The 15,189-nt window shown below is 39.9% G+C and overlaps 5 protein-coding genes across 5 annotated transcripts; 2 read left to right on the top strand and 3 right to left on the bottom strand.

Moving 5' to 3' along the window:
• Positions 1-75: 75 nt before the first annotated feature.
• On the top strand, positions 76-1,132 carry mip40 (Myb-interacting protein 40). Its single transcript, XM_017072503.4, has one exon. The coding sequence runs from the start codon at positions 173-175 to the stop codon at positions 965-967; it is 795 nt and encodes a 264-aa protein (XP_016927992.2). The 5' UTR covers positions 76-172; the 3' UTR covers positions 968-1,132.
• A 190-nt stretch (positions 1,133-1,322) lies between these two features.
• On the bottom strand, positions 1,323-2,245 carry Fkbp12 (peptidyl-prolyl cis-trans isomerase Fkbp12). Its single transcript, XM_017072468.4, has 3 exons — positions 2,095-2,245; positions 1,862-1,932; positions 1,323-1,793 (listed from the first exon to the last, which is right to left on the bottom strand). The coding sequence occupies exons 1-3, from the start codon at positions 2,129-2,131 to the stop codon at positions 1,575-1,577; spliced, it is 327 nt and encodes a 108-aa protein (XP_016927957.1). The 5' UTR covers positions 2,132-2,245; the 3' UTR covers positions 1,323-1,574.
• A 638-nt stretch (positions 2,246-2,883) lies between these two features.
• AANATL4 (Arylalkylamine N-acetyltransferase-like 4) lies at positions 2,884-3,655 on the bottom strand. Its single transcript, XM_017072744.4, has one exon. It carries the CDS (start codon positions 3,612-3,614, stop codon positions 2,946-2,948), a length of 669 nt encoding a protein of 222 aa, XP_016928233.2. The 5' UTR covers positions 3,615-3,655; the 3' UTR covers positions 2,884-2,945.
• A 586-nt stretch (positions 3,656-4,241) lies between these two features.
• On the bottom strand, positions 4,242-5,080 carry LOC108008875 (arylalkylamine N-acetyltransferase-like 2). Its single transcript, XM_017072780.4, has one exon. It carries the CDS (start codon positions 5,005-5,007, stop codon positions 4,339-4,341), a length of 669 nt encoding a protein of 222 aa, XP_016928269.2. The 5' UTR covers positions 5,008-5,080; the 3' UTR covers positions 4,242-4,338.
• A 1,687-nt stretch (positions 5,081-6,767) lies between these two features.
• On the top strand, positions 6,768-15,109 carry DAT (Sodium-dependent dopamine transporter). Its single transcript, XM_017075101.4, has 8 exons — positions 6,768-7,020; positions 8,155-8,408; positions 11,979-12,113; positions 12,174-12,328; positions 12,447-12,622; positions 12,678-13,055; positions 13,120-13,357; positions 13,679-15,109. The coding sequence occupies exons 2-8, from the start codon at positions 8,222-8,224 to the stop codon at positions 14,306-14,308; spliced, it is 1,899 nt and encodes a 632-aa protein (XP_016930590.1). The 5' UTR covers positions 6,768-7,020; positions 8,155-8,221; the 3' UTR covers positions 14,309-15,109.
• Positions 15,110-15,189: the final 80 nt, after the last annotated feature.

Raw genomic sequence — 15,189 nt, 5'->3', positions numbered from 1 at the left:
GCTTACGTTTGCTTACGTTCGCTATTTAGTATTTTTACGTGGCGGGAGTTAGTAGTGTTGATCAACGACGCCTTGTTTTAGTGTTGCGAATCGCCGTCTTTCCGTTTGATTTCTGTTTTGACATTCGAAATAGATTTTCCTTAATTTTCCACTAAAAAGAAAAGCGCCCGAAATGAAGACCACGCCAAAGAAGAAGGAGACATCCCTACGCCTGCGGGAGTCGCGTCGCGAGGAGCAGAAGCCTCAGACGAGCCACCAGGCGCAGGACGAGGATGCCGATTCGGATCTGCCCATTCGGGGCCGTCCCTCGAAGAAGCTGCTGATCCAGCAGCAACAGCAGCGCCAGTACCAGGTGAAGCTGGAGCCGAATGTCAAGGCGGTCACGGCGGGGGCCACCGCGAAGCCCTCGTCCTCCTCGTCGGCCCTCGTCATTGGAGCACGCATCAAGGCCAGGCGAGTGCTCTACAAGAAGAGCGTCGGTTCTGGATCTGTCCAGAAGGCTCCCGGCGAGTCTTATGTGATGCGCCTGTTCGAGCGGAGCCTGGACCTCTCCAAGTACCAGGACGGCACTCCTCTGTACCCCATTTGCCGAGCCTGGATGGCCAATCAACCGAGGAATCCCGCCGTGGCCGCCTTTCAAACAGATGGTTCAACTACGGCCCCCAAACGAGAGGACAACGGCGAGGAGATACTCTCCAAATTGAGAAGCGGGGAGATGAAGATGCTCACCGAGCTGCCGCAGCCCAAGCCCACGAATCTGCCCATCATTCCGCCTCGCCTGGAGTTCAGCCAGGAGGAAAAGAAGCGGGAGAAGGCTCTTGAGGGAGCCGATGCCCTCGAACTGCTCTCCTCCAATGTGGCCCGCTGGAAGAAGGTGCGCGGCCACTGGCTAAAGCATGCCCAGAAATACGAGCACGATCGCTATAATCTTATTGACCAGATTATGAACGTGGTCTGCAAGAACTAAGGATTGAAGGGAAACAGGGTATGACGGGGGATCGCACAAGGCTCGATTCTGGAAACATTGACTAGAATAAATGTTTAAAAGATTATTTGTATACATTATATAAAATGTTCTTTTCAAACTTCAAACTGTAATAAATAAATTCATTAACTTGTGTAATAAACTTTACTACTTATGTACATTTGTCAACAGAGCGAAGTTTATAAATTAAAAAACCTAAGTTTTGGAACAATTTTAAAGGTATTCGTTCAAAACAAACCCCTAACTCTCAACTAAAACCTGATAAAAACGTAGTCTTCAAAAACTGAAAGCCACAGCAGCCATATCTAGCATCTTTAAAGAATATAAGTGAAACACATTTGTTTGTCATTGACTTGAATAAATGTTTATTTGTATGCGTAGAAGATGCGTTCCCATTGCGGTTAAATTAGTTCTAGTTTAGAGCTGGGTTTGAGTTATCATTTTTATTTCGGGTTGGCAAATGCTGCTGGATTGTTCTGGTTCCTTCCGATTTTGGTGTCCTTCGGCTGGGCGTCCGTGCGCCGGTCCGCAACCCCCGGGATTTTCATTGGGGGTATACACAACGGGCGGCCTGTGGACCTTTTTTCGCCTATTCGACCTTGAGCAGCTCCACGTCGAAGGTGAGGGTGGAGTTGGGCGGAATGACGCCGGGGTGGCCGCGGCTGCCGTAGGCGTAGTCCGGCGAGCAGATCAGCTTGGCGCGCTGGCCGACGCTCAACTGGGCGACTCCCTCGTCCCAGCCGCGGATGACCTCGCCCTTGCCGATGGTGAACTTGAAGGGCTTGTTGCGGTCGCGCGACGAATCGAACTGCAGGATTGAGGTGGGGAACGCCTGGTTAGCTTTGGTGTCCATCAGTGACCCAGAGAACTACTCACCTTGGTGCCATCGTCCAGGGTGCCGGTGTAGTGAACCGTGACCTTTTGCCCATTCTTCGGGAAAGTGCTGCCTGCGGGCAAGGAATACGAAAATGGATGTGTGTGAGCGAGACGACCGTATTGTTGCGGGTAATTTTCCGACCAGTGCATCGCGAATATGCACTTCTTAGGTTAGAAATGCCGGTCTTTTCCGGCACTCTCCGGAAATTCCAATCTCATAACTCTGTACTCACCATCACCATTAGCAATTGGAACTACTTGTACGCCCATTTCGATTAGTTTTCTCTGGCAAAATCCGAAGCGGAAAATAAGCACGTTGATTTCTTTTCGTCGCGTCGCCGAATGACAGCTAGTGGTGGGCGATGGGGCTAGGGCTGCCAACTCTTCGTCTCATAAAAAGCTATACCAGCCTTTAAAAAAGCTAGAAATAGCTAGACAAAAAAAAGCTAGAGAGGTAAATCAACATTTTTATAGATTGATTATTTGTCTTTCCGGAGTAGACCGAAGAACAAAAACAAATGAAGAACACAAGAGATGATTTGAAGAAGCTAAAAATTCGCCAATTTTTCTTGGAAAACATACAAAATTCTTGATAATTTACATTTTGTCCAGTACTTCCCAATTGAAAACCGATAGATCTAGAGAAAAAATAACTACATTGGCAACACTGGTTTGGGGGAAGTATCGTTTCAAAGTAAATACGATTAATAGAATGTATCCACTGCACCATTTCAACATTTTTAATGAATCTTTTTCCATTTGGCGTTTTATTTTGAATTTCAATAGAAATACAATTTATATTCATCCAATTCTATCTTACTGTCAACATATAATTACGAAAATATTCACTACGTTTTGTTATTAGCTGTTCAAAATGTAATGAAATACGATTTCTGAAAAGAATTTGGTATGGGTAGAGGTAAAGCAAAGTATCCATTTTTAATAGGAGCCCGGGACAAGCTACTTTGCCGATTGCTAGAAAAGTTTCATAAACAATTCTATTATATTTTATTTTATTTAAGTCTTTATATTATGGAATAGTCAATTCTTCAGGGATTTTTTGATGAAATTTTCAGATGCCGGATCACAATTTTATGGCCATTACTCTAAGCGTGGTGTTTGGGACTGTTGGAGCAAACATTACTCGTCCCTGATCGTCCGTATAGTCGGCGTAGTCCAGGGAGTAGATGCACTCCATCCCAAGGGCCTTCTTCTGCCGAGCGGAGTAAAAGCTGGTGCAGTAGGCGACCATGACGGGAAGTGCCTGGGACCGACCCAGGTCCATAAGGGTGGTGGCCAGACGGGAACCCAGGCCCTTGCCCCTCATCGAGGCGGCTACACTGGTTATGTGGGAGTAGAGAACGTTTGAGACGCCGTAGCGCTCAAAAATATTGGCTTCGCGTTCGGCCTTGGTCAATATTACAAAGATGCGGCCCCAAGCGTTATCCGTTAATGTCTTGACTGTCTTGGCGTTTCTTTCCACATCCTCGGGGACTTGGGCTCCTGCCAGGACGAAGCCCACAATTCGGCCATCATCGTTCTCGTCAAGGGCCAAAAGGGAAGTGCCCTGGGCGATCATCGAAAGGTTTATCGCATCGTTCTCCTTCTCGTTCTGCAGATGAACGTCTTCACCGCAAGATTGGCACAAGGGTTCCGCATTGAAGTACTCTTCCTTCATAAACAACTTCAGTTTTTCGTAATCCTCCAGGACCATAATGCGTATCGTGACGCCTTCCTTCGTGTTGAAAGTCATTCTGTTTGTTTTATGCTTTTTTTCGATGAAGAAGGCAACACACTGCTTTTATATACTGGCGGTTATCTTGCCAATTTCTTCAATAGTTCGTTGGCGATTGCTTATCACACGTTTTACTACAACTACGGATCAACCAAAATAATATTGCAACCTACATACAAGTTCGATAAAAAAAAAATGCAGCCTACACAACAATGTCTAAAGTTTATTACCCGATAAAATTTAATTTTGTGATAACAAATACAGTAAATTATTGTACACACAAGGAAATTTTTGTGGTGAAATTAACCAATGCAGATACTATAAAAATAGTACTTTAAAGTGCTTTAAATAGTTAAGCATTTAAGCATTAGTTAGGTATTTTGTTAAGGCAATAGTAAATAGTTAATAGTTATTAAACTATCAAAAATAGGTATCGTAACGCAAAATCTTCCACACAAATGTATGCAAAGATAAAATGTGTGGGATGAACTCACTTTTGAAAATTCAATTTTAAATGTACCTTTTTATTTTGCTTATAAATTACCATGCTACAGAGACGCATCTCTGAATTTAATTTATAATTTTATCAATATAAGTTTATATTTGTCTATTTTACCAAAGAGTTTCTTTATGTGTATACTTAAATTAAATTAAAACGAATATTCTTTATTTTTATGTTTACACCGTAACTAAGACTACCACAATATCAACAATTCTTTTAACTTGTTTTCTAAAAGATCTGTCAGAGCTTGGCAGCCACGACCCGCATATGGGTATGTGGAGCTGGTGGATTAAATATCGTACGGCCCTGATCGTCCTTGTAGTCGGCATATGCCTGTGAGTGGATGCATTCGAGCCCTTGCTTCATCGCCGACCGTGCCGAGTAGTAACTGCTGCTGCAGCCAATAAAAAGGGGGAATCCCCGAGAGCGACCCAGGTTCAACAGACACATGCTAAGTTGGCCCAATAGACCTTTTCCCCTCATCGAGGAGTGCACGGAGATGGCTATTAAACTCAAGTATGTGGAGACACCGCAGCGCTCGAAGATGTTGGCATCCCGCTCCACTTTGGCTACCATCTTCCGGCTTCGACCCAAGGCATTAGACTCCATTTCCGCGGCCTCCTTGTGTTGTTTCTCCATTATGTTGGGGTCCATTTTTTCGGCAACGGCAATGCCAACCAGAAGATTCTTGCTGTTTTCATCGAATGCCACTATGGAGAGACCTTGCCTGATCACCGACAGGTATTCCTTGTCGACCTCCGCCTCATTCTGTAGATGAATTTGCTCTTGGAGGCCTATGCCCATAGGCTCGTCGTAATGGAAGTAATCCCTCATGAAAGGTTTCACGATTCCGTAGTCGCTCTCCTTCAATATTCGTATTGTTATACCGTTTATTTGGCTGAGTATCATTTTGAAGTAGTCACCGATATTCTCAGGATCTCTAGTATTGCTCTGGCATTCTACTAGTGGCTGTATTTTATGGTTGCAGTTGCCTTTTAAAGAAACCGACGTGGTTTATCTACATATATCGGCTTGAGTTCAAGAACACCTTTTTTTTATTTATATCGCAGTATTATAAAATTGTTAAGATAAAGCCTATAGTCCAGTGCCTTAACTGGGGGTTTACTTTTCACGTTTGATATCGGTAATCGGTAAATATAAGATCCAACAATTTAATCTTCTAACTAGCGAAACGATGGGTCTGCAATAGGCAATAATTATCATAAATGGAAATAAACAATAAGTTAATATTTAATCAAGCCACATTGTATATATTTTTTTTCATAAACCTATAAAGTTAAGAATATTCATTGATTCATTGATTCATTGATTAATTGATTCATTGAATCATTGATTCATTGATTCATTGATTCATTGATTCATTGATTCATTGATTCATTGATTCATTGATTAATTGATTCATTGATTTATTGATTTATTGATTCATTGATTCATTGATTCATTGATTCATTGATTCATTGATTCATTGATTCATTGATTCATTGATTCATTGATTCATTGATTCATTGATTTATTGATTTAGTGATTTATTGATTTATTGATTCATTGGTTCATTGGTTCATTGATTCATTGATTCATTGATATATTGATTCATTGATTTATTGATTCATTGGTTCATTGATTCATTGATTCATTGATTTATTGATTCATTGGTTCATTGATTCATTGATTCATTGATTCATTGATTCATTGATTCATTGATTCATTGATTCATTGATAATTGATTAATTGAATCAAATCATGAATCGAATCATAGAATCGAATTATAGAATCGAATTATAGAATCGAATCATAGAATCTAATCATTGAATCGTTGAAATTTTGCTATTTATAGACAACAGTAGATTTTGTGAAGGCCCGTGGACGTTAAGCTGTAGGCTATTCAGGCTTTATAAATAAATAACATAAATTTTAAATTCACAAAATTTGTTTAATAGAGTTAATGTTGTAAAACCTTTAAAAGTTTAAAGTGTATATGTAACATCCTTAATAAATTTAAATTTGAATTGTGGTAACAAATAATTGCGTAGTGAGTGACATAGTAAAAGTAACATAAACAAGCACATAATTTCTTTCTACATTATTATTTTTTCTGTTGTTAGACTAGATGAATTTTAGTAACATCTTGGCATTGTTCTATAGATACAAATCTTTCAGTATCAATAAGAATAAATAATGATAAAGTTTCCCAACAATTGGAATAAATAGTTCCCTTACAAGGAGTTAACATGGCGCTGTGAACAGCCTCTCGAGTTAACAGCAGCATCCTCTGCTAACAGCTCACACGTACAGCGAACTGTGCCCGCACACAGAGGCAGCCTGCATGTACACACGTACATCGCGTATACGCACCGTTGTCGCTGTATATGTAAGGCAACTCTAATTGGTCACTTCCGTTCCGGTTCCGTCGACGTTTCCTTGGCGCATGCGACTTCTGGCTTTCATAATTCCGAATTCAGCTCTAGAGGTTCAACTTTACCGCCGCTGCGCTTGACACACACACAAAACTTTTCCGCACATAAGTGTTGAGGGGGTTTAAGTGTGTGTGTGTGTGTTGGGGGCTATTCCAGTGTATGGGTGTGATAAGAGATGCAGCCGACGTAACGGTAACCACTTGTCGCGGGCTATAAAAGGCGCTGCTGGCCAGCAGCCATTTGCAAACGCTCGCATGTCACCGAAGGCGCAACAGCTGCGATTCTGAACTTCCCACTCGAGTTGAAAGTTTTTTGGAAAATATCATAATACATCCTCAAATGTATTTAAAGTGAAGTTCGGTATTTCGCATTCGGCATTGCTTGTGTGGAGCTTTCTTCTACATTTTCTGGATATTTTTCACAAGTTTTACGGATTACTTAACAATGGATTGGTGCAAGTACATGATTTGAGCGAGGTATTTGTTAGGTAAGTATGGGGAAAAATTACGGGTACACATTTTTAAAAAAACTTTAAATGAAACTAAGTGATAAAATGAATTCGAAAATAAAACAAAGATGAAGTGCCTCTGAATTTAATAAAGCGTAAATGGAATCTAACAAAATGTTACTAAAGAATTACTTAATAAATATTTTTAGAATCTTTAAGAGTCAAACAATCATAGATTTAATTTGTAATGCAAATGATAGCACATTAAAATGCTGTTAAAAGTTGTATACTTACGACTTAGTAGATGCATGCCAAGAAAGCTAAGCTACACAAGAATCTTTATATGTGTACATCAATTACAGTGCAATTACAATTTTAAATACACTTAAAAAGTATTCGCCCTACATCTTAGCAATTTAAAGTCAATGCCGAATTTTCTGTAAACGATTTTTCTATGAAAACAAACTTAATAATTCTAATAAAATAAAGTAAAGTAAAAAGTAAAGTAAAAAAATACCTTCTTACTTGACTTAAAATTTCTAAAATACCTATTTTAGTGAGAAATCTAAAATTTTTAATACTTTCAAAAATAGTTTATTAGAAGAGATATAGAAAACCATCAATTTCTTTTTATTTATTTATTCAAAATGTATTTTCTTCAGACAATTTTTGACCAGCAAAGATTGCCATCCATTCTAGAACAGAAAGCATGATGCATTCTAGTCTAGTTCATAAGTACAACCGGAGCACTTTAAGCACTCAATCTGCGTTCCGGCTAATTGATCACAACTCTGGGCAATTAAAGTCAGCGGGGAGGAATTAAGTAGATCAGATTAATTGTTTGACGTGCTTGTGGTTTCATTACACGCAAAGATTCCCCAGCGCTGAGCATATATGGCCAGATACATGTGCTTGTTCTGTGGTGTGGATGGATGGTCAAGTGTTTGCTGGCCAGTGTGTTTGAACATGCCACCTGTCGTATGCGTAATGTGCCAACGAGCTCTTCAAGGGCTCGGTGAGCACATGTCGTTGCCAAACGGGTTTCAAGTGCCCCGAACACACACTCATTGAAGTCCATGAGGGGTTCGGGTTCGGGCTAGGGTATGGGATTTAAATGATTCGAGCGGGGCGATATTTCCGAGCTGACCCATTGAAGTGCTCTGGTTTTCACAGATTTCAAAGTGCGGCGGCGGGAACTCCACGTTTTGGATCAAGGACACGACGGGTTATATAGTCGCAGATGTCACCAACCGGACACATATCCAAATCAAAGACGCCCACGCCACACGATAACGATAACAATAGCATCAGCGACGAGCGGGAAACATGGAGCGGCAAAGTGGATTTTTTATTATCGGTTATTGGATTCGCCGTCGATTTAGCAAACGTCTGGAGATTTCCCTATTTGTGCTACAAAAATGGCGGTGGTAAGTACCGCTTTCTTGATCCTATTTCTTTTGAACCTATCTGATAAGTCCTGACAAATTAAGCGCAAGTTGTTAGAAAACTACTTTATTATACAAAATATATAAAGGGAAATATGAAAACCCTTTTCCAAATTATTTAGGACCATATAATAAGGGAATTTTTATTGATTTATATATATATATCTTTAATAAATTCAAATATATTTTTTTGGATAACTAAAATCATTTTAGCTTGGATCATATAACCAATACATTAAAATGGGGGCTGAGGATAAAGAAAATCACGATCTGTAAACATTAGTCTAATGTATTTGGGACCATTCTATATCAATATCTATAACATCTATGTGCAAATCTTAAGAATATTTTACGAATACCTAAGCTTTGTATATCATATACATTTGTTAGAAATATAAATGATAAAGTTATATACCATCTTTAAAGGGTACTTATAATATAATAGCAATTCATAAAATAAGGTTGACCTATCGCAGGCCTTTTTCCTCCGTGTGAACTGGCCAATTAGGGGATAAAGACATTTCGTGAATCGCTCTGGCTGAGTGAAAATAATTTATATGGCTTTACACATCATTGGGCTCGCCACGGAACCCGTCGCTTTCCGCTTTCTGCCTTCTGCATTTTCCTTTCGGCCTTGTTAACACTTTGTCAAAGTGGTGCCAAGTGCTGTCGGTTTGGGGAGAGGGGCAGGGTGGCCAGCTTCCTTTGTCAAATCGCAGGGTTTCCCCCGCTGGAAAAGCGGCAAAGGACACACACTTACTTCGCATCCTGATCCTCATCGTCAACGCCATCATTCAAAACAATTCCAAAAGTTAAGTGCTTCTGTATGACAACTAAATCTGGCAGTCATAATCGCATTTGGCCCGCTTACCCTCTTTCACTCTTTTTCCACACCCCATTTCTGGGCAATATGTCAGCCTGCTTATGTGGAGTTCTCTAGGCTTTTGTTGCCGGAGCACTTTCCACCATCGCATTGTGGGAAATTCATGTGCGAAACATGTCTCCATCTCCATTTCCATTCCCTCAATTTTCCCCCCACTGCGGCACTTTCCCGCTGAATGGATGTGTGGCTCACAGGGCCTTCGATATAGTTATTACTATTTTATGAGCATTTTTTCTCCTACAGCACGCTGCTCTCCCTTTAAAATCATAATAATAAATTGTTATATTTATACGCTTCATTGCGTTCAATCAGTGGCTCCGGCTCCAGCTTAAGTTCCACTTTGGGTCCGTTGCCAGGACCACCAACTCGCTCAGGTTGCGATTATTACCACAGCTTAGTCGGTATTATTTATTCTGTTTCCCATTTCCCATTTCCCATTTTCCTGCTGCCTGCAACTCGAAAGTGGCAGCTTTGATGGCAGCAACAGGCTGTGCCAGCCACATTGTCCTGGATTATGGCTAAAACCCCAGGAGCAGGCTTACATCGCGCATACTTACCACAAGTGTTTCTACATTAGTTAGCCATGCATTCAATTATTATATTCTAGCGCTTCTAGTTTTATAAAATAATTTGGACACTTCCAAAAACAACGCACATTAAATGAACTTTTAGCACTAAATTATATTAAAGCATATTAAATCAACTCAAAATAAAACTTAATATCTTTTTTAAACTTTTATATTGTTAGAGGGGTTTTACTTACCTTTTCGACTTATTTGATTACATTAAAAACTAAATTATCTTCAACTAAAACTTAAGGGTTTTTTAAAACATTTATTTAGTTAGATGGGTTTTCAAAAATAATTCTTACAATTAAACCCTTTTAACTTATTTAGTCTACTTTCGAATTTAGTGAGAGTGAGTCAACAGCTTTAAGTTTATTAAAAAATGTAGAAAAAAATGTTAGGAATAAAGGTATTTCTAAATTAAGTTTGCAGGCGTTTTAATCAACCTTTGCCAAAAGCATCCACATATTAATTTAACCATGCTGGTCATAAAACATTAATGCTTTTCTTGTTGAAAAGTTGTGTAACTAAAGAGAAATATCCTAGCTAGCTCCATAAAAAAACGAATGGTTATTGTATTTCTTTAATTTTATAAAAGGTATTTTCAAAAATCAATTACCTAATTTATAATAGATTTTTTACATACCCATACAGTCATATATCAGCCTATGTTTTCTTTCCAATTTGGTGTGAAAAATATATATGAGCTTAAGTTGATAAGTTTGTGGCAAGTGATTAAATATTTCTATTCTAAAAAAGAGCTACTTCTAAATTAAATTTAGGCTTCACTTTGAGGGACCTTTGCCAACAGCATAATTAAAATAATTTAAAAACTTAGTTTCATTGCTTAAAAGACATAACTTTCGAAAATAATTCAATAGAAAATCAATCTGCTACTCACTCACACCATCACTTCCACATGTCCGTCTGAAATTGACCAAGTTTTGACCGAATTATGGCCAGGGAATCGAATTAGAGGCACATATCTATGCACAGTGTCCATGACGAGCTGGTGAAAAGTGGGGGAAATGCACTTGAAGCACCGGAAATTATGGCTTCAACAACAGTGACGGGCGTCATAGATGCCCCGACTTTATTTTAGACGTTTTTGTTTTACATTTTCAACATAATTGACACGACAGAGGGCGGAAGAACCGGGGCTGTCAGAGCCTTTGTAGATATAGTACATATAGAACACCAGAACACCCATGCATATAGCAAGTCCCGGGACAGACGACTTTGTCGGCCACTTTGCCTGCTAATAGACATAATCAAATCATAAAAACATCATCCCCTGCCACTCAGCAAAGTATCGATGGCACTCTACCAATTGTCAGGCCCAAAAGGGGGTGTGACTTTGGTCCGGGTTTTCCGGAGGTGACGGAGATGACTGCCGGAGACAGCCGCGTCGAGGCTTTCCCCGCTTTCCCCGATCGCCTTTCTCCTCGCAGGCTGCTGTTAATGTTTTTAAAATGTCCTTAGAGTGGCACTTGTAAAACAATTTGATTTTGTGTACCATCGAACATACATAAAGGTCGGGTGTCTATGTAGGAAATATGTGTGCAATTATGTAGGTTTGTCGACGGAAGCAGGGCGAAGAACAATGCAGAGGTTGTGACACGGGTCAGTCTCAATACTCGAGATGAGGCGGTTATGCAATCATTATTATAAAAACTGATATAAAAACAGGCAGGGTAAAAGTTGAAAACCTATGGGTAGTCGGAAATTTAATATGATTTGTAAAGATAACATGATGTTCTTTCACTTCCGTGGTTTTCCTGCTAAGAAAATAACCATTGCCTGCTTTTGGGCGACTTAAATCGAGGTTTCAAATCAATGAAAATTATTATAGCATAGATGCACAAAACAAAATGTATGCTTACAATTAAAATATTAAAACAAATTTTAAATCATTACTTGATTTAAACAAACTTTCTTAGATTTTCTGTTTTAAAAAATTATTGCCGGTGCTTTTAAATGGGGTTTGAAACCCCTGCAATTTATTGTGGTTCTGCTCACAGCAAATATGTTCTAACCTTATTAGTTTATATGTTTAAAACCATATCTTATATATGTTCTATATTATAATTATAATTATTTCAGGCGCTTTTCTTGTGCCCTACGGCATTATGTTGGTGGTCGGTGGTATTCCTCTATTCTACATGGAATTGGCCCTGGGTCAGCACAATCGTAAGGGAGCCATCACATGCTGGGGTCGCCTAGTGCCACTCTTCAAGGGTAAATAGTTTGCTTACTATATTTAAATTAAATCCATTATTATGATCTACATTTTCCCAGGAATTGGCTATGCTGTGGTGTTGATAGCCTTCTATGTGGACTTCTACTATAATGTGATTATTGCCTGGTCGTTGCGTTTCTTTTTTGCATCCTTCACCAGCACATTGCCTTGGACGTCGTGCAATAATGTTTGGAATACCCCAAATTGTAGACCGGTAAGTGAAGATTTAAATATAACTAAGTTATTACTAAGATGTCGGATTTTATGTTATAATACGCTATCCTTGACTGGTTAAAATGTAATTTAATAATTAATTTCAATATTTCTACCAGTTTGAGAGCCAAAATGCTTCTCGTGTTCCACTGATAGGCAATTACAGTGACTTTTATGTGATGGGAAATCAAAGCCTGCTCTTGAACGAATCCTATGTGAATGGTTCGATAAGTTTGGAGACGCCTTCAGTGGGTCATGTGGAGGGCTTTCAATCCGCTGCCTCAGAGTATTTTAAGTATGTATGATCTATATTTTCCTTTAACAAATAATAATATTATAACTATATAAAGTCGCTATATTTTGGAGCTGAACCAGAGCGAGGGCATCCACGATCTGGGCGCCATCAAGTGGGACATGGCGCTGTGCCTTCTGATTGTCTATTTAATCTGCTATTTCTCGCTGTGGAAGGGAATTAGCACTTCGGGCAAGGTTGTGTGGTTCACGGCCCTCTTCCCCTATGCGGTGCTACTAATCCTACTCATCAGGGGTCTCACACTGCCTGGATCCTTTCTGGGCATTCAGTATTATCTCACGCCCAACTTCAGTGCCATCTACAAGGCCGAGGTTTGGGTGGATGCGGCCACCCAGGTGTTTTTCTCATTGGGTCCAGGATTTGGAGTGCTGCTGGCCTATGCATCCTACAATAAATACCACAATAATGTGTACAAGTATGTTTCTGATTTGGGTTCTGTTTTACTTATGATATAAAACACCTAATAAATATCTTTATAGAGATGCTCTGCTGACCAGCTTTATCAATTCGGCTACCAGCTTTATAGCCGGATTTGTGATATTCTCCGTGCTGGGCTATATGGCTCACACTTTGGGAGTAAGAATCGAGGATGTGGCCACTGAGGGACCTGGCCTGGTTTTCGTGGTATATCCAGCTGCCATCGCCACCATGCCGGCCAGTACTTTCTGGGCTCTCATATTCTTTATGATGCTGCTAACCTTGGGCCTGGATAGTTCGGTAAGTGTTATTTATAAGCAGAGAAAAAAAGATAAAATATGAGAATTATTTTGATCGTATTAATTATACGTCTAGATATAGATAAGTGGCGTATTACTTTGGAATGTTCGCCCTATTGCTTTGGTGTTTTTTCGAATTTATCTATCTCGCTCTTACCCAGAGTAATTTTAGGACCTGTATCGGTATTTTTTCTTTTATCTTTACTTTTCTTTATCGATTTGAGAGAATTTTTAAAGGTCGAAAAATGATAGTTAGTAATTTTACCATGTGAATATCAAATTTATCACTATGTTTATAACTTTGAATTTACTTACCTTACAGTTTGGTGGCTCTGAGGCTATTATCACCGCCTTGAGCGACGAGTTCCCCAAGATCAAAAGGAACCGGGAGGTGTTTGTTGCTGGTTTATTTTCCCTGTACTTTGTGGTTGGACTGGCCAGTTGCACTCAAGGTGGCTTCTACTTTTTCCATTTGCTCGATCGCTATGCCGCCGGCTACTCGATTCTGGTGGCCGTATTCTTCGAGGCGATTGCCGTGTCCTGGATCTACGGAACCAATCGATTCAGTGAGGACATCAGGGATATGATTGGCTTTCCCCCGGGGAGGTACTGGCAGGTTTGCTGGCGATTTGTGGCACCGATTTTCCTGCTCTTCATCACTGTATACGGCCTGATTGGCTATGAACCTTTGACCTATGCGGACTACGTGTATCCCAGTTGGGCCAATGCGCTGGGATGGTGTATAGCTGGCTCCTCGGTGGTGATGATACCGGCGGTTGCGATTTTTAAACTTCTGACAACGCCGGGAAGCTTGCGTCAAAGGCTAACCATTTTAACCACACCCTGGCGGGATCAGCAGTCGATGGCAATGGTGCTGAACGGGGTCACCACCGAGGTCACCGTGGTGCGGCTAACCGACACGGAAACCGCCAAGGAACCCGTCGATGTCTGAGTTCGGCCAATGGCTCGTTTTCAAATTTACTACGTTTAGATTTGGAAATTTACCAACAACTCACGTTCACATACGTACTTGAGTCGCATTGCATGGAAGTTTGTGTTTTTGGTTCGACATTAGGAGCAGGTCCTGGAGGACCGGCAAATTTCGCAAACAACGTACTTAGGTTTCGGCACCGAAGGAGAAACAACCCACAAGCAAGATCAGCTTCAAACCATAAGAACTAAGTTAAGACTAGGTTGTAGTGCGTATGGTTAATGCCAGTTATAGCATACACGTTAATACAATGCTGTGTAGATAATACCAAGTTAAAAAAAGACAGAATCACTCGTCGGTTAATCCACCTGAAAATCCTTGAGAGAATGTTTGCATATGCCAATGGAATTAACGACACGATCGTGGCTCAAATTGGGCATAGAATCTGTACATACACACAATGATGATGTAAAAGCTTTAAACACGTTATAGGATATCTCATGGAACTGAAGCAAAAGCTGCCACAGTTGATCAACGAAATCCCCTCAAACAGCCATGAGGGGATTTTGTCATATGCAAAGGTTTGTTCTAAACTAATTTACCCCCGTCCAAGCAACTACGATTGTTTGTTTAAAACAGCCATTTTAAGCAATCAATTGGGAGTTATAACAAAGATTCCCAATTCTAAAATGGTTTCTGTATATAGATTTTTGATATTTTCAAATTGTTTTAAGAGTTTTTTTCACGCTGAAGCAGAACTAACAGCCATGAGTTCTGTTTCAATTTGTTGAAATAAATTATTATACTTTTAGTTACTGAAAAGAAATTGTTATTTTGATTGGTGGGTGAGCTATATCTGAAAAATACTGAAATAGTAGTTTTATGGATCGATTGAATACCCT

Source organism: Drosophila suzukii, chromosome 2R (assembly GCF_043229965.1).
Source record: "Drosophila suzukii chromosome 2R, CBGP_Dsuzu_IsoJpt1.0, whole genome shotgun sequence".
In the NCBI taxonomy this organism is placed as follows: domain Eukaryota; kingdom Metazoa; phylum Arthropoda; class Insecta; order Diptera; family Drosophilidae; genus Drosophila; species Drosophila suzukii.
This window is presented reverse-complemented; position numbering and strand designations above follow the sequence as displayed.

What these genes read in the sequence shown, in the direction of transcription:
- DAT (XM_017075101.4), top strand. Translation starts at nt 8,222, where the DNA reads ATGTCACCAACCGGACACATATCCAAATCAAAGACGCCCACGCCACAC. An exon ending in GTGCTACAAAAATGGCGGTG is followed by an intron (nt 8,409 to 11,978) that starts GTAAGTACCGCT and finishes TAATTATTTCAG; the next exon opens with GCGCTTTTCTTGTGCCCTAC. An exon ending in TACCACAATAATGTGTACAA is followed by an intron (nt 13,056 to 13,119) that starts GTATGTTTCTGA and finishes ATATCTTTATAG; the next exon opens with AGATGCTCTGCTGACCAGCT.
- AANATL4 (XM_017072744.4), bottom strand. Translation starts at nt 3,614, where the DNA reads ATGACTTTCAACACGAAGGAAGGCGTCACGATACGCATTATGGTCCTG.
- LOC108008875 (XM_017072780.4), bottom strand. Translation starts at nt 5,007, where the DNA reads ATGATACTCAGCCAAATAAACGGTATAACAATACGAATATTGAAGGAG.
- Fkbp12 (XM_017072468.4), bottom strand. Translation starts at nt 2,131, where the DNA reads ATGGGCGTACAAGTAGTTCCAATTGCTAATGGTGATG. An exon ending in TCCAATTGCTAATGGTGATG is followed by an intron (nt 1,933 to 2,094) that starts GTGAGTACAGAG and finishes CCTTGCCCGCAG; the next exon opens with GCAGCACTTTCCCGAAGAAT. An exon ending in CCCTGGACGATGGCACCAAG is followed by an intron (nt 1,794 to 1,861) that starts GTGAGTAGTTCT and finishes TCAATCCTGCAG; the next exon opens with TTCGATTCGTCGCGCGACCG.
- mip40 (XM_017072503.4), top strand. Translation starts at nt 173, where the DNA reads ATGAAGACCACGCCAAAGAAGAAGGAGACATCCCTACGCCTGCGGGAG.